Source organism: Eptesicus fuscus, chromosome 9 (genome assembly GCF_027574615.1).
Source record: "Eptesicus fuscus isolate TK198812 chromosome 9, DD_ASM_mEF_20220401, whole genome shotgun sequence".
Taxonomy (NCBI): Eukaryota; Metazoa; Chordata; class Mammalia; order Chiroptera; family Vespertilionidae; genus Eptesicus; species Eptesicus fuscus.
Genome location: NC_072481.1, coordinates 19,997,062 through 20,021,354, shown reverse-complemented (window position 1 = coordinate 20,021,354; position 24,293 = coordinate 19,997,062). Strand labels below are relative to the sequence as shown.

Here is a 24,293-nt window from a genome sequence, read left to right as displayed (position 1 = left end):
AAAACATTTGTAGCAAGTGTCTCTCTGCCATATACCTGTGTGGACTCATCTGCATATCCTGTGGCCAAAAGGGCTCAGGGAACACAGGCAGACTAGATGTGCAGCTATGACTGTCTCTCCTCCCAGCCCGAGTTATGTGCCCCATAGGAACCAGGTGGCTCTCCAAGCCACTTTATGTTTCCACTCTAGCACTTGGCCTTGCTCAGAAACTCTTGTCTAGAGCCATTGATCCTCCCTGAGCCAGGCCCTCCATACCTTTTTAGCTCCATCCCACCCCCACCCCACTTTCCTTATCTTTCCTGCTCTAAGGAACCACATCCTGGTTACCCTCCCCAAATACACCAGGATATTCCTAATCTGTGCTATCGCACATGCCCTTTTCTCTGCTTCAAGTGCCTTTGCCCTCTTGTCCACCTAGGAAGTAGCTGATGCAACTCAGGCTATCCAATCCTCCAAGAAGTCCAGAGAACAGTAAACATTCTTTCCTCTATGCTACTGTGTACCTTGTAACTGTTAAAACCGTCCCAGTGTAGTATGACTTGTTTCTGTGTCTTGGCATCCTCACCATCTCCAACACCTGGCATAGAACAGGGTCGCCACGACTGCATGCTGAATCAGGACATCACATTCTGCTAGGATAGTGGTGTCATATTTTGGAGGTTTTTTTGGCCCAGCTCTATCCTAGCTGTGTTACCTTGGGCAAGTCACTATAGCTCTCATTCTTCATCTATAGACTAGAGTGACAGCACCCACCTCCTAAGGTTGTCATAAAGGTTGGATTAAGACAAGGCCTGTAATACACATAAAGCAGCATCTGGTACACAGTGAGCATTCAGTTAGCAGCAGTTTTCATTGCTACCATGACCTCTGGTGTCTCATCTCCCCTCCACTGGAGAAGGCAGAGCCCACAGGCCCCAGAAGACACACGTGGGGTTTCCTGGCCCAGAATCACACACCACTGCACTCTGCCTGACAGGTAAGAAGGGAAAGAAACTCAGGACACAAGCTTATTAGGAGTATAAAAATAGGACTTTTTTTTCCTCATAATCATATCAATTATCAAAGAAAGAAACAGTATGTAACAAAAATACAAAGCTCTGGTGGATTTTTTTTTGTCAGTTTTTGGGATTTTTCCCCCCATCCCTCCCTCCCCAACAGCCCCTTCCCAGGGATCCCCTGGCTGAAGCCTGGATGCCGTCCCTGGGCTTGCCCTGGGGCTCAGGAGAACCGGTGGTCCAGGTCCCTCTGGGGGTTGGCCGAGTACGAGTAGGCCTTGCCCAGTACCAGGCGGTCCCGCAGCAGCTTGAAGAAGGCGTAGTAGTTGCTGAAGAGGATGAGCGCCAGTGAGATGGTCTGGTGCCACTTTTCAGAAGACATTAAGGAGTACAGCTGGTAGACAATGACAGCACCCTCCAGCAGCAGGAGGATGTTGAGGATCCGCAGAGGTTTGCTGAAAAAGAACTGCCCAGGAAAGAGGAGGATGGACCGCAAAGTACTCTCTGGACACCTGCCTCTTGGGGCCCCATGCAGAGTGGGCTGGGAAGGAAAACTTCAGGCGGTTGGGCACTGACTTTACAGCCTCTCTGCCTTTGCTTGTGGGGTTCCTTCTGTCAAGACTACTGCTCCCACGTAATGTTGTTTAAGATCCTATTCAACTTCTTTCTCCAGGAAGCTTTTCTTGAGAGGTCTTGGTTGCTCTCTCAAACTTTTTCTGGTCTAAAATCAGACCAGATTTTATATGTGATCTTCCTGGGTACTGTAAGACCTGAACCAATTAGAATCTTATGACATATTAGAGGCCTGGTGCAGGAATTCGGCCTGGACTGCAGGTTGGGATGAAACTGGTTCTCTGACATCCCCTGAAGGGTCCTGGATTGCAAGAGGTCGCAGGCCAGGCAGAGGGACCCCACCAGTGCATGATCGGTCCAGGGAGGGATGTGGGAGGTTGGCCAGCCAGCGAGGGACCGAGGGAGGGCTCCAGGGCGTGTCTGGCCCGTCTTGCTCAGTCCCAATCGGCCGGACCCCAGAAGCAAGCTAACCTACCGGTCAGAACGTCTGCCCCCCTGGTGGTCAGTGCACATCTTAGCAACTGGTCAACTGGTTTACTGTCTGCCCCCTGGTGGTCAGTGCATGTCATAGCAAGCAGTTAAGCGGCCTTAGCATATCATTAGCATATTACGCTTTGGTTGGTTGAATGGCCGACCAGACGACCGGATACTCAGCATATTAGGCTTTTATTATATAGGCAGAATTATAGACTCTACAGCCTGAGTCACCAATTACTTCATGTATAGCATTTGCCAGCTAGGCCAGAAGCTTCCAGGGGACATGGTGACACCTCACCCTTACCTGCTGTTTACCAGGCAAGGTAGAGTGTAGGAAAAAATTTCTGATCAATTCAAGAGTGATCAATGTCTAGGGATCCAGATTCTGCAAGAGGCAAGGTACCTAAACCTCAAGAGCTGCTTACAGGATAGGAGAAGTAGCAGGAAATGGGAGTCCAAGAGACCAGTATGCCAGGTTCAGCTCTGGAACCTGAGAGGCTTCTGGGACCTTGGGCAAGTCCCTTCCTGTCTGGGCCTTAGGTTTCTCTACAGTGAAACGAAGAGATTACCCAGATCAATGATTTCTCAGACTGTGTCCTTAGGGCACCAGGTTCCGAGGAGGTTATTTTAGGGACTTTAGCAGCGGTGAGTGGGAGTGAAAGGAGTTCCAACCCTTGCAAACAGAGCAGTGCCATGAGGTCCTATACATTGGACTTCAGTCTGTGACTGTATTGGACAAGGATTTTGATAGCAAAATAAATAAATAAAATGGAGACCACTAGCCTAGATGATTTTGAACAGCCCTTTTCCATAGTGTCATTACTTCCACTTTTCAAGTTTCCCAGGAAGGCACCCTTGAACAACTTAAACTCTCTAAGCTGATTTTAGTATCTGAAAATGGGGAGAGCCCTGGCATTTCTCCCATACACACAAATTCTGGTAAAGACTGATGGAAGGGTGCATGGGAAGTGCTTACCAGTGCCTGGCACACAATAGGAATGATGATAGTTATTATTTTCATCACTAAGAACCCTTCCTTTTATTGTACCGTCTTTCCCACCTCCACCCAGTATTTCAATGATCTGCTACCAAGCGAGCTGCAGTTATGAAGTGCTAGTTGGCATGGCTGTCCTTGTTCTGCATGTGTGCATTGTCTTCCTTTGGATTTGGGAAATACCTAAAAATAACTCTCTTGTTATGATATCACCTTCCTGCCCCTCTGATCCCCCTGCCCTCTAGATCAGGCCCCAACCCTCCATCCCAGGGGAAGAGACTCACGTGGAACCGGAAGTGGGAGACATCAGAGGGGATGGCCACATTGTAGTGACCCACTGCTTTGTAGACGTTCTTGCTGTGCTTCACCAGCACACCCTGCGGCCACATGCATTCTTCAGTCCACCTGGAGGCATAGCCCAACAATGCCCTTTATGCCCAGCTCACCCACAAAAGGGGGTCCCAGAGACTGGGCATGAGCAGAAACCGCCAGGGCTCTACTCTCATTTCTGACTTAGCACAGTGACTTCCCCTTTCTGGGTGTCAGTTGTCTCCTCTGTAAAATGGGGTGAGAACCATGAGAAATTCACTGTACTGGCAGTCGCAAGGTCTAGGGCTGATGTTAACGTCCGAGGGAGTGTCAAGAAAATCTTTTCCCCTCTCTAGGTGAATCTTCTTCATCTGGTCTTACCTGTAGCCTCCAATTGGTCCATCACAAGTTGCCTAAGTGGTCTTTTAAAATACCAAACTGAGCCTGTTTTCTGCTCAAAACCCTCTGAAGGCTGTCCAATGCTCTTGGGTCAAGTCCTCTGAGGCCCTGCATGGCCTTCCATGCTTGCCACCATACAGCTCAGTTTCTAGTTCCTCCAGCATACCTTACTGCTCCATGTCTCTGTACAAGTTGCCCCTTCCAATTGGACTGCCCTTCCTGTTGCCTTATCCTTTTGGCAAGCTCTTTGTCATCTTTTTTAAAGTTTTAATTGATTTCAGAGAGAAAAAGGGAGGGGAGCAGGAGGGAGGAAGGGAGTGAGAGAGGGGGAAACACTGATCAGTTGCTTCCTGCACATGCCCCAACTGGGGACTGAACCTGCAACCTGGGCATGTGCCCTGACCGGAATCAAACCTGCCACCTTCTGGTGTATAGGATGGTGCGACAACCAACTGAGCCACACCAGCCAAGGCTCTTTGTCATCTTAAAACCCAGAGTCCTCCAGAAAGCCTTCCTCCAACTCCTCATAGAATTCAGCATCCCTTAACGCTCCCCCAAACCCCGTCTACGGGTCTACTTTTCCCCATGTTTTGTCACTTATTTATTTCTCTGGATCTCTCATAGATTGGGAGACCTTAGGGAAGGGATAGTGTCCAATGCACCTCTGTCCTCGAAGCATGCCACAAGGGCTGGCACATAGAGGCCCCAGTGACCCTGTGAATGAGGTGGTGGAACCAGTGAGCTTTCTTCCGATGTTCTGTGAGATCTCTCAGGAACTCCAAGGGTGCGGGGCTAGAGGACTGAGAATCACTGTCTGCAAGAAGCTCAATCTCATGCTCCTGCCTTGTTGATTCATTCATTTAAAAAAAGTTATTGTGTTACATGCGATAACACAAAGTAATCTCACAGACAATATGTTGAATTAAAGAATCTGGACTCAAGATTTCATTTATATGAAGTTGCAGAACAGAAAACAAACCTATGGTGAAAGAAAGTGAAAAGATAGTTGGGGTGGTCATTGGGAAGGATCACGAGGAAATTTTCTGAGGGGCTGGAAATGTTCTGTATCTTGATGGAGGCTAGATTACATGGGTGTACATACCTTTATCAAAACTCAAAGAATTATACATTTTAAGATTTATACTTTTCAGCTCTGGCTGGTGTGGCTCAGTTGGGTGGGCAGCATCCCATGCACTGAAAGGTTGGTTTGATTCCCAGTCAGCGCACTTGCCCAGGTTGGGGACTCAATCCCTGGTGGAGGGCATGCAGGAGGCAGCCGACTGATGTTTTGCACTCACATAGATGTTTCTCTCTCTCTCTCCTTCCCTCCCTCTCCTTTTCTCTCTTAAAATAAATTTTAAAAATCTTAAAAGATTTATACATTTAATTGTGTATAAATTTTACCTTAAAAAAAAAAAAAAAGAGTATAGCTCTGCTCAGAGGTTGAGCATTGACATATGAAACAGGAGATCATGGTTCAATTCCCGGTCAGGGCACATGCCCGGGTTGCAGGCTCGATCCCGAGTAGGGGGCGGGCAGGAGGCAGCTGATCTATGTTGGCATGGCTGTCCTTGTTCTGCATGTGTGCATTGTCTTCCTTTGGATTTGGGAAATACCTAAAAATAGCTCTCTTGTTATGACATCACCTTCCTGCTTCTCTCTTATCATTGATGTTTCTATCTCTCTCTCCTTCTCCCTTCCTTTCTGAAATCAATAAAAATATATTAAAAAAAAAAAAAAAAAGACTACCCAGCCAGTATGGTACAGTGGTTGAGCGACAACCTATGAACCAGGAGGTCACAGTTCACTTCCTGGTTGGGGCACATGTCGGGGTTGCAGGCTCGGTCTCCAGTGTGGGGCGTGCAGGAGGCAGCCAATTAATGATTCTCTCTCATCATTGATGTTTCTATCTCTCTCCCTCCCTCTTCCTTCTTCTCTCAAGTCAATAAAATGTTTAATTTAAAAAAAAAAATAAAGGACTATACACAAAAAATTTACTGTGGACCTAGTGTAAGCCAGGCACTCAGCTAGGAATGAGAGATGGCTGAGAGCTTGATAGGTAAGGACCCTGATCTCCAGGAGCTTTAGTCCTGGAATGACAGGTAAGTCACTAAGCAAACAGAGCAGAAAGTGCTAGGTGTAATGATCATGGTATTATGGGATTGTAGGAGCATAGGGGAGCACTTGGATGGACAGGAAAGTATTTCTGGAGGAAGTCAAGTGCTAAAGAATGGACAGGAACTAATCAGGAAGAGAAAGTCGGGAAGGATGTTGCAGGCAAAACATGCAGCATGTGCAAAAACCTAGATATAAAAATGCATACAGAGTTTAAGGATTTGAAGAGGTTTGGTCGGGCTAGAGCGGAGTATGAGTTGGGGCATGGTAAGAGATAAGGTAGAAAAAGCTGGCAGGACCCAGCTCATCAGCTGGGAAGCCATGTGAAAGAGCCTGGATGTTATCTGCAGATTGTGGTGAGCTACAGACAGGTTTATTCTCATATTCTGCTATGTTCTATCTTTCTGTTCCTCCCTCCCTTCAGAGCCCCCTTTTGGCCCATTTGGCAATGCCCATCCCCTTTCCTGGACCACCTGGACAGAGGCTGAGAAGGGCCCTGACTGGCACAGAGGGCCAACACCAGGAGGCTTGCTCTCTGTGGCCTCCCTTTGCATCTCTGCTTCTAGATGGGCCTACCTCTACAAACCTGTCCTAGTGGCCTCTTCTCTGCCAGGCCTTGTGCTTGGCCCATGACTCAGATGTGATACAGAAGTGGCCTCCGCCTTGAGAAGCTTTCAGTCTATTGGGGCAAACAGGCAGGAAAATCCGTATAACCTGGGTGAAACGCACTGTGGTGAAAGGCTGTAGAAATGCTAGGCGCCATGAAGAATGAGCCAGGCTGGGGGAAGACAGCCTAGCACCTCAGGGTTCCCAAGCAGGGTAACTTCTGCCTCTGTTCTGGGTGCAATAATATCCGAGAACTGGGCCTCTTTCACGTCACTCATCCTATTTATGTACACAGCTATCACCCCCAACAGACTGAACTCCTCAAGGATCTCGTTTCAATAATTTCCTTCCTGTTTTTTCTTCCCTGTCCAAGATTCACCATCAGCTAACATAACACCATATCTTGTTATCAGTTTGATGTCTCTAAGATACACCTTGGAACTGGTCCCTCCACTACTCAAAACCCTTTATAGCCCTCCTTTGCCTATGGGTCAAAGCCAAGCTTCTTTGTCCAATATATAGCACCAAGCCTGGTATGGATTAGGTAGAAATAGATGTCTGCTGAAAGAGTAGGTGACCTAATGACTGAATGGATGAGTAAGCAGTTGATAGAGGGAGTGAAGCGAGGAATGAATGCATGAGCAAATCAGTCAATGGGTGATTAAATAATAGTCAGTGAATGAGAAAGTCCACGAGTCCATGAATTTACTGTCTGCCCCCCTCCCATCTCTAGTACACTACAAGTCACCTAAGGACAGGGAACATGTCCATCTTGGGCCCTGCATACCCCACTCTGGTCACCAGTTCTAGCAAACAAGACATGCTCAATAACCTTTTGCTGACTGAATGAATGCGTTGATGAGCAAAGAGGTGAGTGACTCCAGACACTGACCAGGAGGGTTAGGGTTGGGCCGAGAAGGGTAGGGCAACTCACGGGTGCTGCAGCACGTTGGAGCACAGCGCTGGGTCCACTTTCTGCCAGCAGCCAAGGTGGGCAGCGGCCTTGTGCAGTAGGTCGCAGTAGCTGGCAGGCAGCAGGTGCTGCATGAGGATCACTGAGGTGCTGATGGACACCAGAAGGAAGAGCTCGCAGGACCAGCGCTTGTCATAGTAATGTGTGTTCTGGGGGCAGGAAGAGGTGGGAAAGGCCTGGGATGCCCATAATGTCCTCACTCCTTCCCCCTTCCCTGATTCTATGTACCTTAAAGATCAAACCTGGAAAGAACTCAGGGTGATGTGAAACCAAGGATCCAACACCTAACAAAGAAGGCTTAATCATGGGCTTAGACCCAGTGCCCACTACTTAGTCTTTTACAAAGAAAAACTGCTCCCACTGCCCACCACTCTGAGCCAGAGCACAGGCTCCCAAGTCCGGGCACAGACTCTGGAGTCCAATGAACATATGCGTTCAAATCTTGGCTCTGCTGCTTATTAACTGTGCTACCTTGGGCAAGTCATTTCACTGCTCTATGCTCGTTTCCTCATCTGTTAAATGAAGATAAGAGTAACCACCAACCACCTTTGAGAGGCATTTGGAGGACTATAATGCCCATGAAAGCTCTATCACATTGTAGGTGCTCAATGGACTTTACAACCTCGACCTCAAATTATTCAGTATAGTCCATCCTTGGATACATGTTTCAAGCCTACAGTCAGCTGGGAAAATACTTTCCCAGAAGGCCACACAAACTAGAGAGCGAGCACAGGCTTTTGCTGTCACTCAGATCTGGATGAATCCTGCTTTCCGATTTAATGATAAAGCAGGACATTGTGACATGCCTGTACCAAAACAGCCAAATTAAAATACAAGTCACTGCTCTTTGTTACCAAGTATTATGAACAACAATGCATGTCCTCCTCATTGGCTCGGTGACCCTGTGCAGAGCACTTCCTTTCAATGAGCCTGGTTCTTTCCACTCTAAAAATAGAGGCAGCAGTCACTCTAGCCCTTGAGAGAACATACAGAATCTCATAAAAAACAGTGCTGCTATTTGTGTAAGCAGGAGGTCTCCGGGGGGGCAGGCAGCAGGGTGAGGTCCTGGGCAGGCCCTTTACCTCCCTGGGTTGAGCTACACACCTTCACGAACCAGACAGGCACAAAGGCCACATAATAGGCACTCAGCATGGAGCTGACCAGCACTTCCTTCATGCGCCAGTTGAAGTCCATCTTGAGGAACTCCACCTCGCTGCGGATGAGGCTGGGTGATAGGCAGCAGGCATGGGTGGGCATGGAGTCTGGGCCATACAGCTGCCGCGTGTGCTGTTTCCACGTCTCCCGCAGAGTCAGCAGGTAGTCCCGGCTCCGTGCCAGGCCACTGACAGCCTCCCGGGGACCCATGGAAGCCATGTGGCTGAAGAGATTTGTCTTGCGGATGTCACAGTTCAGCTGCAGGAACGGAATGTACATCCCAAACCTGCTGGGGAAGACAGTGGTGAGGACAGGCCTGCCCGTGGGCCAGGATCCCAACCCTCAGCCACTGAGAGTCCTTCTTTCCTCCCTGGGCCTTAGCTCTCTTGACTTTTCTGAAGGGGGAATTTACTCGTCCTTCTAACATCCATCCTCCCATCCAATGATCAGTCATTCAACACATGTATTAGCATTGAGTGTGTGCTGAGTATCAGGGATATAGCAGGAAGCAAGAGACGAGTCCCTGCCCTGACAGTCTATTGACAATGAACAGTATTCCTAACAGCCCCAGTAACTGGGCACCACCTATGCTCCAGACACGGTCTTAAGTCCTTTACGTGCATTCGCTTCTTTTTTCCTCCTAAGAACACTGTGCATTCGGTCCCGTTGTTTTGTGCCCTTTCAGATGAAGAAGCTGTGGCTCAGAGAGGTAATGTGGATACCCCAAGTTCACAATTAGTAAGGAAGTAATAGAGCTGGGATTTATCCCAGGACAGTCTGGTACTAAAGATCTGGACAGATAATAAATACTATGAGTAATTTATTTTAAATGTACACGGCACAGAGGTGTAAGTTCCTGAGTACATATGTTAGACAGCTCTTAGGGCAGGGCAGGAACAATATTTGTGCATCTATTATGTGCTATACACTGAAATGGGCCCTTGAAAAAGTACAAATCTCTTCCTCTGAGCAGTACTCTTAGGTTATGGCTGGAGCTAATTAGTCAAGGGGTGTTTTGAGTGTCTGGCTCCTATCACCTGAAGAGAAAACTAGACGAACCCATAGCCAAGAAGGGCATATAGTTATAAAAAGTGGGTAAATGCCTAGCACAGTACATGGAACATCATAGTAGGTGCTCTTTACAAGCATTTCTTTTTTTAGCTTGGGCCCTCTCAGTTTCCCCAGGTCCTCAGACCCAGACCCAGACCCAGACCCAGAAGGGTTCCTGGGCTGCCCCCAGAAGTCAGGGTCAATGAGCACGCTACATTTTCTTATCAACAGTAATTTCCTGTTTTCTGAGGTTCCAAGGGAAATGAGTGTCCTTGGGCAATGTGCTTCTTTGGGTTTTTGCTTTCTGCTACATAAAATGGGGATGCTGCCCAGCCGGTGTGGCTCAATGGGTGTCGACCCATGAAACAGGAGGTCACGGTTCCATTCCCAGTCAGGGCACATGCCTGGGCTTCAGGCTTGATCCCCAGTAGGAGGTATGCAGGAGGCAGCTGATCAAAGATTCTCATCATTAATGTTTCTCTCTCTCTCTCTGAGATCAATAAATACTATGAGTATTTATTATATTAAAAAACTAGAGGCCCGGTGCACGAATTCATGCACGGGTGGGGTCCCTCGGCATGGCCTGCGGGGATTGGGCTGAAACTGAGAGTCCAATGCTCACTGCTGCTCCCACTCATCACGGCCCCGCTGCGCCTACTGCGGGTTCGCGCCCAGTCAGTCCTGACTGGGAGAGGCTCTGCCACGGCAGCAGCCCTTGCCAGCTGGGAGCTCTGCATCTGGCGCCCATCCTGAGGGGAGTGTGTGTGTGGGGGGGCAGGATGCAATTGGCCCTCCTGGGCAGGCGGTGGGACACCCTTGCAGCCAGGGATCCAGATCCATCCCACTGACGTTTGCGCTGGTTGTCGGGAGCCACCTGGTGGCCCTTTTTATATCATTTCTTCCTTGCGGAACGTCTAGGGAGGGGAAGTGGCCATGGTTCCTGAAGCTGACTTCCAGGAGGCCGGTGGGATCGTGCAGGCAGCGCTGGCCAGTCTATCAGTGCCCGGCCCGTTCTCCGGATATTGGATCTGCAGGACTACTGAGGGAGTGAGTGGCTGCCACTGGGCTGGTGGGCTGCCCGGACTGGGTCCGTCAGCTGAGCGGCACTCCTGCTGTGGGAGCACACTGACCACCAGGGGGCAGCTCCTGCGTTGAGTGTCTGCCCCTGGTGGTCAGTGTGCATCATAGCAACCGGTCATTTGGTCACTTAGGCTTTTATATATATATATATATATAGATTAGATAGATATAGATAGATATAGATAGATAGATAGATAGATAGATAGATAGATAAAATAAAATGGGGATGCTACCATTTTCCCTGGGTTAAGATTAAGTAAGATAACTTAGAGAATTTGGTTGAGAACATAACCTCTGGGGTCAAATAGGCCAGTATTAAAATTCCAGCTCTGCCACTTACTAATGCTATTATTTAGGGCAAGTTACTTAATCTCTATGAGCCTCAGTATCCTTTTTAAAAATATATATATTTTATTGATTTTTACAGAGAGGAAGGGAGAGGGATAGAGAGTAAGAAACATCGATGAGAGAGAAACATCAATCAGCTGCCTTCTGCACACCCCCTACTGGGGATGTGCCTGCAACCAAGGCACATGCCCTTGAACGGAATTGAACCCAGGACCCCTCAGTCCCCAGGCCGACGCTCTATCCACTGAGCCAAACCGGTCAGGGCAAGCCTCAGTATCCTTAACTTGCCTTAAGTTACATAGCTTATATTGATTCCCTATGTTCAACCAGGCATTATGCTAGTGTTTTCATAAGTGCGCTCTTAATTTTTGCAACAACCCCCAGCATGGTGCCTGCCTCAGAATATATCAATATAAGTTTGTTAGAAAAAGAAATAGGCCAGTGATTCTATGAGACAGGAAAGAAGACTGAAATGGGATTCCCAAAACACTCTTCAGGATACCCTGTGGGGATAAGGAGGTGGGCACTTACATGAATATACAAGGGATTCAGAGTCAAACTTAAGAGCAAATACTTAAAATCTCCCTGATTTTGCCTCTAAGAAGAACTACAGATCAATTAAATTACATGGTAACAGCAAGTGACTGCTCTGACAGGTCACAAGTTAGAAGCAGCTTCACATGAAAGATGGCAGATTCCCTCCCATCCTTTCCACCTAAGACATGATGGTAGGAAGTAAATCCATATCAGCAAAACAAATGGGAGGAGTACCCAAGTGATTTTGACAAATTTAGAAAGCGGACGGAAACATGTTGACAGATGAGGAAGGAAGCCATTGTCTAGAGCAGAACTGTCTAATAGAAATATGAGAGTCACACATGTTATTTAAATTTCTCTAGGGGGCAGGCTAGAAGAGGTCAATGGGGGCAAAAAGGGGACATCTGTAATACTGTCAACAATAAAGATTAAAAATATCTATTAGCCACATTAAAAAACAGATAAAATTAATTTTAATACTCTATTTTATTTAACTCAATATATGCAAAATATTATCATTGCAACATATAATCATTATTATGAATATGTCTTACTTTCTTTTTTTGTACTAAGTCTTCAGAATCCGGTGTATATTTTACACTTACAGCACATCTCAATTCAAATTAGCCAATTTCAATGTTCAATAACAATAGGTGGCTAGAAACTACTAAACTGGATGGCACAGTTCTAGGATATGCCATGAGAGGGCTGGACTGGGGGTAGGAGCTTCTCTGCCTAGAGCAGTGATGGGCAACCTTTTGAGCTTGGTGTGTCAAACTTCGCCAAAAAACTGAGCATAACTCGGGTAGTGTGTCACTTTGAGGAAAAAACATTATTTCGCAAATGTTTCATCCTCAGGAGCAGCAAATGTTTCATCCTCGGCATGCGGCTGCCTCAGCGGCCGCGTCATCAGAAATGGCTACGTGTGTCAGTGATGACACGCGTGTCATAGGTTCGCCATCACTGGCCTAGAGTGATCCAAGAAAGACTCTGACTTGATGTGAGCACATTTGATAGAGGATAGAAGTAAGAACCAGGGCTGAACAAATGGGACTAAACAAAGATCTGTATTTATGAATAAGGATCAGTCCCTTTATTCTCTTACACACCTCACACAATGCACCCTGAAGGATTTTTCTGTAAAGAACTTGAACAAAGTGTTTGAGAACTGAGGTCCTCATTCTGGGCATCCTAGAGTAACACCTAACCCCCTTTTTCTGGCCAATGGGGGCCACAGCCTGACAACGAGTAACTTACTCAAACATCCAAAAGCGAAGTTTGCCCTGCCCATGTACTCAGAACTTCCAGTCAAATCTCCTATTCTCATATACAATGGCAGAGGGAGAGAAAATGCACTCCAGGCTACCAGGTTCTTTGTTCTTAAGTAGAAATAGACAACCAAAGAAACCAACTATATTTAGAAAACTAGCAGCATTTAATAGAAAAACTGACCCAGGAAGAAAGACAAAATTGAGGGCACATAAGAGATTTTAAAAACAAGAACAGAAATGCCATGAAAAAGAATAATCAAAATAAGAAAGAGGTCTTAGATATTAAAAATATGATTGCTGAAAAAATTCTCAATAAAAAAGCTGGACGATATAGTTGAGGAAATCTCCCTAAGGGAAAGTGAAGAGAGACACACAGAGAGAAAGACTGAAGGAAGGGAGAGAGAGAAAGGGAGAGAGATGAGAAAATATAAGAGGAACAGATAACCAATCTATGAGGTCTACCATATGATGAACTGAAGTCCCAGAGAGAATAGGAAACATGAAAGGAAAGATATTATCAAAAAATAATAGAAGAAAATTTCCTTGAGCTGAATACCTAAATCTCGTGGTAAAAAAAAAATCCTAGAGTACTGATAAGATGAATGAGAAAAGTTCCATACCAGACACACCCTTGTGAAATTTCAAATAATCAAAAGTTAAACAGAATATCCCTAAAAGCCTTCAGAAAGAAAAAAACAAGTCATCTACAAATAACTGGAATCAAACTGGTATTAGTCTTCTCTTTAGAAACATGGGATACTAGAGACAATGAATCAATATCTTCAAAATTCTGAGAGTATGAATTTAGAAATCTACATTTAGCCGAATCATCAATCAAATAGGAGGGCAGAATAAAGACAATTTTAGACATGCAAGGACTCAGAATGTACATAACTCCCATGTACCCATTGTTAAGAAAATTACCTGATTATGCATTCCAGCAAAATAAGGGAGAAAAACCAAGAAAGAGGAAGACATGGGATCCAGGAAACAGTGGATCCAACCCAGGAGGGCAGCGTAGGGAAGTCCCAGGCTGAGAGCTGACATCAGGCCTAAAGAGCAACCACTCCAGACTGGAGCCGGAGGATGGAGAGCTCCAGGAGGGATGTCTTTTGGGGGGAAAATGAACTCCAGGCAACAGGTAGCATGACTGAGAGGCTGGATAAACTTGAGGATATGTTGAAGGCCCATCATTCTTTTGTCAACAAGAAAAAAAAAGGCAATTAGAAACTCCAAGATGAAAAAAAAAAGCTGTATAAGAAAGTTACAATCTAAATACGAAGCAAACTAAACTATGATAATGATTTTAAGCATTTGCTGGAATGTAAGAAAAGAGAAACCATTTGACCTAGACACTAGAACATTCTTTTTTTTAAGAGGCTCAAGATTATAACTCAGTTAACTATAGAGAAGGAATGTCATCTATGCATACTACTTGGCCCTATACTAAGTGATATTTTCATATTTACAACATCAAGTCTACTTATTAGAGAAGATGAAGAGGGGAGAAAAAATGGAATGGCAGAGTTCCTAATATTCTTCTTTTACATAAAAGGAATTAAGATACTGACTACTGTTGATGGAATAAAAAAGACAGGCATTCTCATATTACTGAAAATGATGACCAATAGGAAACTAAAAATAATAACTTATCAAACACTGGAAACAGTAGGGATGGAAAGGTAAATATTTTGTTATTGCATGTGCACCTGTATGCATGTGCATATATGAGTGTGTGGTATGCTTGTATATGCAAAGGATATTTATTTCTAGGATATACAAGAAACCAGAAATATTGGTGGCTACCTCTGGGGAGGGAAACTGTATAGCTGGGAAAAGGGAGTCAAGGGGAGACGTTTTCATTCATTTTTTTTTATATCTGTTGAATTTTTGTTTTTATTAATTTTAGAGAGAGAAAGGAGAGAGAAACATCCATCGGCTGCCTCCTGCATGACCCCTGCTGGGGATCAAACCCACAACTCTGGTATGTGCTGCAGTGAGTATGCAGTATTTATACCTGCTGAATTTGAACTATATAAGCCTATTATCCCAACTATAATTTCAATAAATTTTTAAAAAGAGTTAATAAAGGTATAAAGAAACTAAAATTATGGCGGTAACCTGAAAAACATTTAACACCAGAAACAGTGACAGAGGTTGCTTTTGAGAAGTGGGACTACTCTGGGGGGTGGAGTTGGAGGCTATTTTTCATTATAAGCTTTTAGCCTACTGTATTTGATTTTTTTATGAGGTACATGTATTATGTTTGTAAAAAAATAATTCAAGATATAAACATTGGATGATGTCTGTATCCAAGGAGAATGGACTCACTGGAGAATAACTAGAAAGGGTCAAATTTAGGCGATTGTTGAAAATTTTAATCAATACAACCATTTTGGAGGGTCAATTGCTAATAGCTATCAAAGCTGGTGTGACTCAACTGGTTGAGTGTCGTTGCTTGCACCGAAGGGTCCCGGTTCGATTCCCGGTCAGGGCAAAGCCCAGGCTGTGGGTTTGGTTCCGGGTCCAGGTGAGGCAACCTATCAATGTTTCTCTCTCACATCAATGTTTTTTCTCTCTCTCTTTCTCCCTCTCCCTTCCTTTCTCTCTCAAGTCAATTTTTAAAAAATGGACATAATTTTTGATGCAGTAATTCTACTTCTGCGAATCTGTTGTACAAAAATACTAAACAAGTGTGCAAAGATGTATGCAAAAGAATGTTCCCTGCCTCATTACGTAGGGAGAAGCTAGAAATAAGTAAAAAATCTACTAATAGAAGACAAAACAAATTGTGAAAAATCTATACAATAGAATGCTATCAGGCCATTAAAAAAAGTGAGGTAGATCCTATGTATTGCCATGAAAAAATATCCAAGTTATATGATTATGTGGAAAAAGTAATCAATTTTACAACATCATGCATAGTACAATCCCATTTTTGTTTTTAAAAAAGTATATGTGTGTAAAAAAACCAACCAACAAACAAAAACAAACAAAAGTACATGTGTTCTAACACACACAAAAAACTCGAGTTTGACATGCTTGCAGTAAATAATGGTTTTCTGGGGGACTGAGATTATGTGGACTTTCATTTTCTATGTTAAAAGCTTCTATAAAGTTTATGTTTGTATATGACATGTGTCACTCTTCTAATTATAAACTAGATTTAACTGAAGCAATAGTGATGGGGCTCCTCCCATGGGGGCCCTTTTGGTTAACCAGAGTAGAGAGGGGAAGTGTCCAGCTATGAAGCTTCCCAGGGAACAGGGCTGGTCCAACCTGGAGAAGCCCACGAACCAGAAAGCTCAGGGGTTGAGAAATAACTGTTAATGCCGAGGCAGCCAGGAGCCTGCCCCAGGAACAGCCAGAGTAGACACCTTGCCAAAGCCCTCCCCAATTCTAGGCCAGAGAGGGGCAGTCCTGGGCTCCTCTCAGACACTATCTCTCCATCTTCAACAATTTCGGTTCTGGCAAGATAGAGGGAGAGTGACCAAAACAGACAAAGACAGACATATACACATGCATGTGCACATATACAGTATACACACACACACACACACACACACACACACACACACACACACACACATGCTTCATGCATAGACACCCACAGGAAACATGCATACACACAGGTGCTTGCATGCACACAGACCTACGGGAGGCACCAAGAGCTTATCAGGGGACCTCAAACTACGGCCCGCGGGCCACAAGCGGCCCGCCGAGGACATTTATCCAGCCCGCCGGGTGTTTTTGCCGCCACTGCCTGTCCTGCTTAGCAGCCGACTTAGCAGTGTGCATAGGAATTTGTTCATAGTGTTTTTTTTTAAACTATAGTCTGGCCCTCCAACGGTCTGAGGGACAGTGAACTGGCCCCGTTTAAAAAGTTTGAGGACCCCTGGCTTACATAAACACTGATATATACAGAGACAGAGACAGAGAGAGAGACAGAGAGAGAACTAGAGAGAGAGGAAAGGGAGAGAGGAGACAAAGTACATGCACTTCCCTCAGGAACCTCCCTTTGGGATATACACTCAGATTTGAGTCCTATTCTGACCTCTGCCTTGGTGGCACCTTGGGTAAATTATGCCATCTCAGTTTCTGCTCCTGCGAAAGAAGGCCAATCACTCTGATCTCAGGGAGATATTGCCTGACAATGTGAGAGAACATCGTTGCTGCCTTGCCTGGGAGTCTTCCAGGTGTGGGGGCCTGCTGACCCAGCTACACTCAGGACAAAGGTCAAGAGCCAGGTGTTAGGCAGTGAGGGGTGAATGAGGGGTACTCACGGATAGCAGAGGAACAGGAGGTTCAGGAAGGAGTAGGTCCTGAAGAGGTGGATGAGGGAGCGGCACAGACTCCAGCCTGTTGCCGTGAGAACGGTGAAACGGGTGAGGAACAGCAGGATGGAGCGAAAGAGGGAGACCTTCCCCCTCTGAGAAGCCTGGGTCAGGGTGAGATAGGACGGGATGGGGCCTTGGATGAAGGCCACAGAGGCTGTGCCCAAATCCCTCCCAGCACGGCCTGTGATCCCACCCAGGGAAACATGGGGCAGCAGCTTGGGCAGAACCTGGCAAGGTGAGCCCTCCTCAACATCCAGTAAACTCCAACAGCCAAAGGGATGTGAGTAATGTTCTTCAACCAAGTCCAAAGGGAGCCCCAAGGAAAGGCCTCAGGATTGAAGGGCTCCACGTATCACCCTGGCACCCGCAGGGGAAAGGGAGTCCCAAAGTCCCCAGCCTCTAGGACCCAATCACCTCCTTCACGATGGACCCAATGAAGCGGCGGCCCAGTACGATGGTGGTCACCATCAGCAAGTTGAAGTCGATCAGGTGGAAATTCTGTCAGGGGCAGAGGCCTGGGGGTCACGTGGGCCCCCTGCCCATATACAGTCTATTCTTATATCCACCTCCCCCTGCCCAGTCCTTTCCATAGGGACTATCCCCACTCTCTGACCTTCATAGGCCTCCAGCTGAGTCAGGACAGGAAATTACCTAGAGTAGAACAGGACCCAGAGGAGGGAAGTGGGAACGTCCCTGGAGATAAGAGAGTGGTGTGTGAGCCCTCTTGCCCTAATCACCCCTACCCCTGTCCCTGAACCTCTCGTTCTGCATGGAGATCCTTCCACTCCTTCAAACACTCACAGATGTCTATGGGTCATCTCCCCCACAGGACTTAAGACTGTGTTCCTTTAGGCAAAATCTGTCAGATTCATCTCTACCTTTACAATGCCTAGTGTGGTGTTGGGCACATTAGGGGTGAGTATTCAGGAATCACCAGTTTCCTGTTCTTTCTACACTTCCCTTGCCCAGCATGAGGCCAAGCCTACAGGGTGCTAGGTAAGCTGTGCTAAACTGAAACCAAACATATCACACACACACATGCACGGATGGTCCCAGCTGGACACCTACCAGGGAGGTGTGGGAGGGCGGGTGGGAAGGTGGGTACCACCACACTGTCTTGTAGATATTGATGTAGTGAACGAAGAGGGCTATGAGCTGGCAGAAGAAGAGCTGCAACTCAAACAGAATGCTGGCTTGAACCGGCAGCTCCGGGATCTTGCAGTGTTGTAGGGGAACGACTGTCTGGGTGGCCAGTGGGGGGCTGGAGAGGCCCGTCCCAGAACTGCTCCTGGGGACAGGAAGGGAAAACATGAGGAGCTGACCTGAGAACCCTACCAAGAAGGGCTTCTGAGGCACAGGATGGTGGGGTAAGGTCAGAAAAGCAGTTCCTGGCTGGAATGGAGTCCTTATCCTACATGTCAGACATAGGGGTTGACAGAGCCTTTTCCTATCCCTACTCTTGTTCAGGCCTCCCAACATTCCCCAGGAAGGAAAAATTTATTAGGTCCATTTTACAGACGAGGAAAATAGGAGGCCCAAAGAGGGGAGATAACTTGTCCAAGTCACCAGCAAATCAGCAGCAGAACTGTAACTAGAATCCAGGCCTTTGGATTTATTACACTACTAGAGGCCTGGTGCATGAAATGTGTGCACTCGGCTGGGGGGTGGGAGGGAGGTCCCCTCAGCCTGGCCTGCACCCTCTCACAGTCTGGGAGCTCTCAGGGGATGTCCGACTGCCCGCCTCAGGGCTTTTGGCTGAGAGGCGCTCCCCCTGTGGGAGTGCACTGACCACCAGGGGCAGCTCCTGTGTTGAGTGTCTGTCCCCTGGTGGTCAGTGCGCGTCATAACGACCGGTCGTTCCCCGATTCGGTTGATTTGCATATTAGCCTTTTATTATATAGGATTATAGAGGATGTCCCACTGCAGCTGTACAAATGACCATGCTCTGGGTCTTTTCTGCTGCCTTCTGAGCCCCCTTCTGGCATCTGGGGTATCACATCCTAGAGCTCAGTCAGGGACAGCTTCGTCCTTACTATCCCTGTGAGCCCACAGTGAGGGGCGAGACACAGAAAGGCAGTTTACCTGGTTCGGGAACGGACACTGGTGACTGATGCACTGGAAGTGTGGCCCCCACCAGAGCCCCCGGAGGACCCTGGCTCACACAGCGGATTACGACAGTAGGATGTCCTGTTGGGACCTCTTCGTCCTCCTGTGGGACTCAAATAAGGTAAATCCTCAAGCCAAAGGGCATATATCAAGGATAACAGCAATGATACTGGTTACCAGTTTACCTGCTGTCTCACTTCACCATTTAATCACAAAGACCTATGATCTGGCTCCTGCCTACCTCTTCAACCTCGTCTACCATTCTCTGCCTGCCCCCATGCTTCAGCCATCCTGGCCTCTCTCTCCTTAAGCAAACCAAGCTTATTGCTACCTCTTGTACTTGCTGTATCCTCTGTTTGGAGAGCCCTTCCCTGATTGCCATTTTGGAAGTATCTGCTTCATAATTCATTCCCACCCCCACAACAATTCACTCTTGGAATTTTTCTTATTCAGCTGTTAACATATTTATTGTCTGTCTTACCCACTAGTATGGAAGGTCAGTGAGGTCACCATATTTATCTCTTTTTCCATTGTATCCCCTCCCCCTTCCACAGTGCCCAGCATTAAGTAAATGCCCAGTAAGTATATATTGATGAGTGATGAAACCAGCAAGGTAGGTTTTCCATAGATTAGGAAACTGAGTTTATACTGTGTCACAGGCAGTTTGGGGTCTGGGTCCTGTGCTCTTAGCTCTGGTGTATGCTGGTCCATTCAGATACTGCCCAGTTTCTATAGGCTTACAATTCTGGGCAGTCTTGACGTTTTTTCCTCCAGTGCCTGAGATCCAGCTCAAGGGGCATCCTGGTGTCTTATGGTCGAGACCCAGGGCCTGAGCACAGGGCCAAGGATGTGGCTTTGGGAGAATGGTGTGTTTGTGGACCCAAACTTGGACCCACAATCTATTTCTCGAACCTTAGCAGTCTAGCCCAAGTTCCCAGGCTCCATCCTGCTTATGAGCACCACCCCAGTTCTAGTCAAGGTTATAGCCTTGTTTATATCCCTTCAGGGCAACACAGCAGCTTACACAACACACACCTTTTGCCCTAGTTCCTCAGTTTGAAAGCTTTTCCCACAAGTCTCTACAAAGCCCTTGTCCTTGAACTCTGCCCCTCCACCAGCCCAGAAGCTCTGTTCACACACTATTATACTCGGCTTAGAAAGTCCCACACAAATACCTTCACCCCAAAAGCTCTGCCCATACCTAGTCTCCTCTCTTTGGAAGCTCTGCACCCACACAAGCACCCTCAGCCCAGAAGTCCCGCCTACACACAATCGTCAGCCCAGAAAACCCGCCCACGAGCCAATAAAAGCTGCGTCTACCCAGAAGCCCCGCTCCAGAATGGGGTTCCCTCCGTCTAGGTCTCCTCCCCGCCCCACCGCTTCCAGTAGAAAGCCCCCACAGCCCAGAAGGAAGCCCCCGCCCCAGTACCCCCAGTCCTAAGGCCCCGCCCCTAGACCAAGGCCCCGCCCACGCCTAGCCCATCCTCACCAGAGCCCAATCCTCCACAAGACCCCACCCCGCATTTGAGAAGCCCCGCCCCCCACCCAGCTGCCCCGCCCCCACAAGAGGCCCCACCCCGCAAAGCGACAGGAGGGGGCGGGGTCCCTCTGCGCCCGAATCCCCTCCCCCGCCCCTTGCCGGGATCCTGTCCGCGTGGGGAGCCATTAGCAGCCTGGCCATCCCAATCTCCGCGCCGCCCGTCCCCGGGCCGAGCCGGGCCCGCTCTGCTCACCCATCTCCTCCCCCCGGCGCGCTCTGCTTCGCCGCCGCAGCTCCTGCGGGCAATATGTCGGAGGCGACGGCGGCCGGGAGAGGACTAACCGCCGCAGCCCGGTCCCGGGTATCGGCCGCGCGCTCCCGCCTCGCCGCTGTATTTGCATACAAGGCCGGGCTAGAGGCTGGGGGCGCGCTTCTTAAAGGGGCCGTCTGGACAGAGGCGGGGCCTGTGGGGTCTTTGTCTCGCCGTCCCCCCACGCCCTTCCTGCAGCTGCTGCTAAAGAAACCCGAGAGGCAGGGAAACCCACGTCCTGCTCCTCAGTGCGTGCCTTCTCCCAGCATCTCTCAGGCCCCAGGGCGGGGGCCGGAACCCGCCTCCCGTCTCAGTTCCTGCCGGAGATGGACTGCATCCTTGAGTGGCTCACAGGCTCCTCAAACTCAACACCTTCCAAATTGGGCTGTCACCTTTCTCTTCGGCCTTATGGCTCTTTGGTCCACTCCAGCCAAACCTGGGAGTTATTTCCCGTTTCCCTCGGCACCACGTCTAATCTTTTACGTACGTAGTCGTGCCCATCCTAAGATCTAAGTATTTCTCACATCTGACCCTACTCCCCTGCCACCCCCTGTGCAAACCCTGACTCGGCCGGTTCCCAGTCTTGAAATCCTGTTTCTTGTCTTTTCCATTGAGGCTGGTAATATTCATGTGATAGGTCTTGGTGAGGGTTAAATGAGATAATGCATGTAGAACAGAGTCTGTTTTATAAATGTTATTATTATTATGGTGATGTACGGCAAGCACTTAATACAGAGGAAGCATTCAATAAATGAGCTACACTTGTTATGATTTCTTCCCTTCTAAGGCTTATAAGCTGTGTTAATCACCTGGTAGCTCCATCACTTAGCACAGTGCTTGGCACATAATGGAAGTTCAGCCCTGGCCAGGCAGCTCAGTTGGTTAGAGCATGTCTGATACACCAAGGCTGCGGTTATGAATTAGTAGATATTTCATTGATATTCAGAGCTTACAGTCCTGGGAGATGGACCTTAAATGAGTAAATTCGGTAGTATGTTAGAAAGGAATGATTGCCGTGGAGAAAACAAGAAAGGGGATGGCAGGTGGCAATTATACACAAGGCAATTAGAGTAGGCTTCACTGAGGTGACTTCTGAGCAAACACATGAAGGAAATGAGTGAATTAGTCATGCATATATCCAGAGAAAGGGGGCATTCCAGGCAGAGGAAGTCAGTGGAAAGGCCCTCAGGCACAAGCACGCACCCATGGTGTGTTTAAGAAACAGCAAGGAGGCCAGTGTGGCTTGGACGGAATAGACAAGAGATCAGGATATGAGAAAGGATGAAACATAAAGGACTGTTTAGCTTTATTCTGAATGAGATGGGGAGTAATTGGAGGGTTTGAACTTCCACTTTTATTGATTTTTTAGAGAGAGAGAGAGGAAGGGAGAGAGAGAAACAACTATTTATTGTTCTGATTATTTATGCATTCATTGGTTGATTCTTGTATGTGCCCTGACTGAGACCTAACCCGCAGTCTTGGTGTATCAGACAACATCCGAACTAACTGAGCTACCTGGCCAGGGCTGAACTTCCATTTTTAAAGAATCACTCTGGCCTGCTCTGTGAGAATAGACTGTAGGGTCACAAGGGTGGAAGCAGGGAGACCAGACATGAACCTATATGGCAATGACCTTAGCAAGAGATATTAATGGTTGGTATCAGATTGAGTGAGGTGATGAGACATGGTTGGATTTTGGATTTGAAATGAAAGTCAACAGAATTTGTTGACAGATGGATAGATGTGTGGGAGAGAAGATCAAGGATTACTTCAAGGTTTTTAATCTAGACAAATGGAAATCTGGAGTTTAATTCCACACATACACATCTGTTACAGATTTTACAACAAGTCAGGTCTTTCCTTCTGGGGGAAAAAGGCCTGGAAATGGTGGGGTTGGGGTGAGGGGAGGAGAATGACCAGGTCACAAGGCAGAGTAGAAACCAGGGCAGATATTTGTTTTCCCAGCTAAAGAAATTCTGGTAGGAGAGCTAGTCTGGCCTCTTTAGAGCACTACAATTGAAATGTATCTCATTAATTTCTGAATCCTTAAAGCCTAATACTACCTGGCATATGATAGGCATTCAAAGTAAGTATTAATTCAGTTGAATTGAGATAATGGCAAATTGACTCTTGAAAGGAATGCCTATTGAGAAGGGAAGCTAAATAGTTTCAGGAATATTCCATAGAAGCCTGAGGACAAGCCATACCTGGGAACTCATTTTAAATCAGGTCAATAAACTTTTTGGAGCATCTATTATATATCCTGGGCACTAGAGATACAGAGATGCCACTCATTATTTGGGGAGACAGAGAGAAGAATCAATAATTATATCAATAATTATGGTACAGTGTGATAATATCAGTATGTATCAAGTTCAGAGGTGGATGGAAGGTGACTAACTCTGACAGGGATAGTAGACAAGAGGCTTCCTGGGAGATGACGTCAGAGCTGGTTTCTGAGAGATGAATAGCAATTTGCTCCTTATACTCCTACTAGAGGCCCGGTGCATGAAATTCATGCACTTGTGTGTGTGGGGGGGAGGGTCCCTCAGCCCAGCCTGCACCCTCTTGCAGTCCGGGAGCCCTCAGGGGACGTCCAACAGTCAGGCATCCTTAGCGCTGCCATGGCTTCTGGCTGAGCAGAGCTCTGGTATTGAGCGACTGCCCCCTGGGGGTCAGTGCTCCTCATAGCGACCAGTTGTTCCTCTGTTCAATCGATTTGCATATTAGCCTTTTATTATATAGGATGGGAGGAATAGCTTGAGTCTGGTAATTCTTACTGGGGATGGCAGCAGAGGACTGTCTTGCTGTGCATTTATTATGTGGAAGGTGCTGCACCTTGTACATGGTGAATACTCAGTAAATGTTTGCCAAATTGCTTTTAGGGCATTCATACAACCAGGGTAAGAGTTTGCTCAAATTAACTGTTTTGCATGTGACCCATTATCTGTGGCTCCTGCCCATCTTGTACAGGTTGACTATTGATTTTTGCCTGCCCAGCATCTATTCATTCCTTCTTCTGTTAAGAAACCTATAATTTTCTTTGGGGAACTACCCTTCCCACCACTCAGTTCATGAGGTTTTGTGGGGCTGCTTTACTCTGCAGTTCCAGTGTGGGCAGATGCTCCTGTCCTGTTGAATCAAAGCATTCCATTTCTGCCACTCCAGCGACAGACAG

General features: G+C 47.2%; 1 protein-coding gene across 1 annotated transcript; it reads right to left on the bottom strand.

Moving 5' to 3' along the window:
* Positions 1 to 1,161: 1,161 nt before the first annotated feature.
* TMEM39B (transmembrane protein 39B) lies at positions 1,162 to 21,188 on the bottom strand. The gene is made up of 9 exons (XM_008157020.3): positions 21,059 to 21,188; positions 19,302 to 19,428; positions 18,288 to 18,507; positions 17,634 to 17,717; positions 17,166 to 17,320; positions 8,546 to 8,882; positions 7,403 to 7,590; positions 3,324 to 3,444; positions 1,162 to 1,461 (listed from the first exon to the last, which is right to left on the bottom strand). The coding sequence occupies exons 1-9, from the start codon at positions 21,060 to 21,062 to the stop codon at positions 1,219 to 1,221; spliced, it is 1,479 nt and encodes a 492-aa protein (XP_008155242.3). The 5' UTR covers positions 21,063 to 21,188; the 3' UTR covers positions 1,162 to 1,218.
* Positions 21,189 to 24,293: the final 3,105 nt, after the last annotated feature.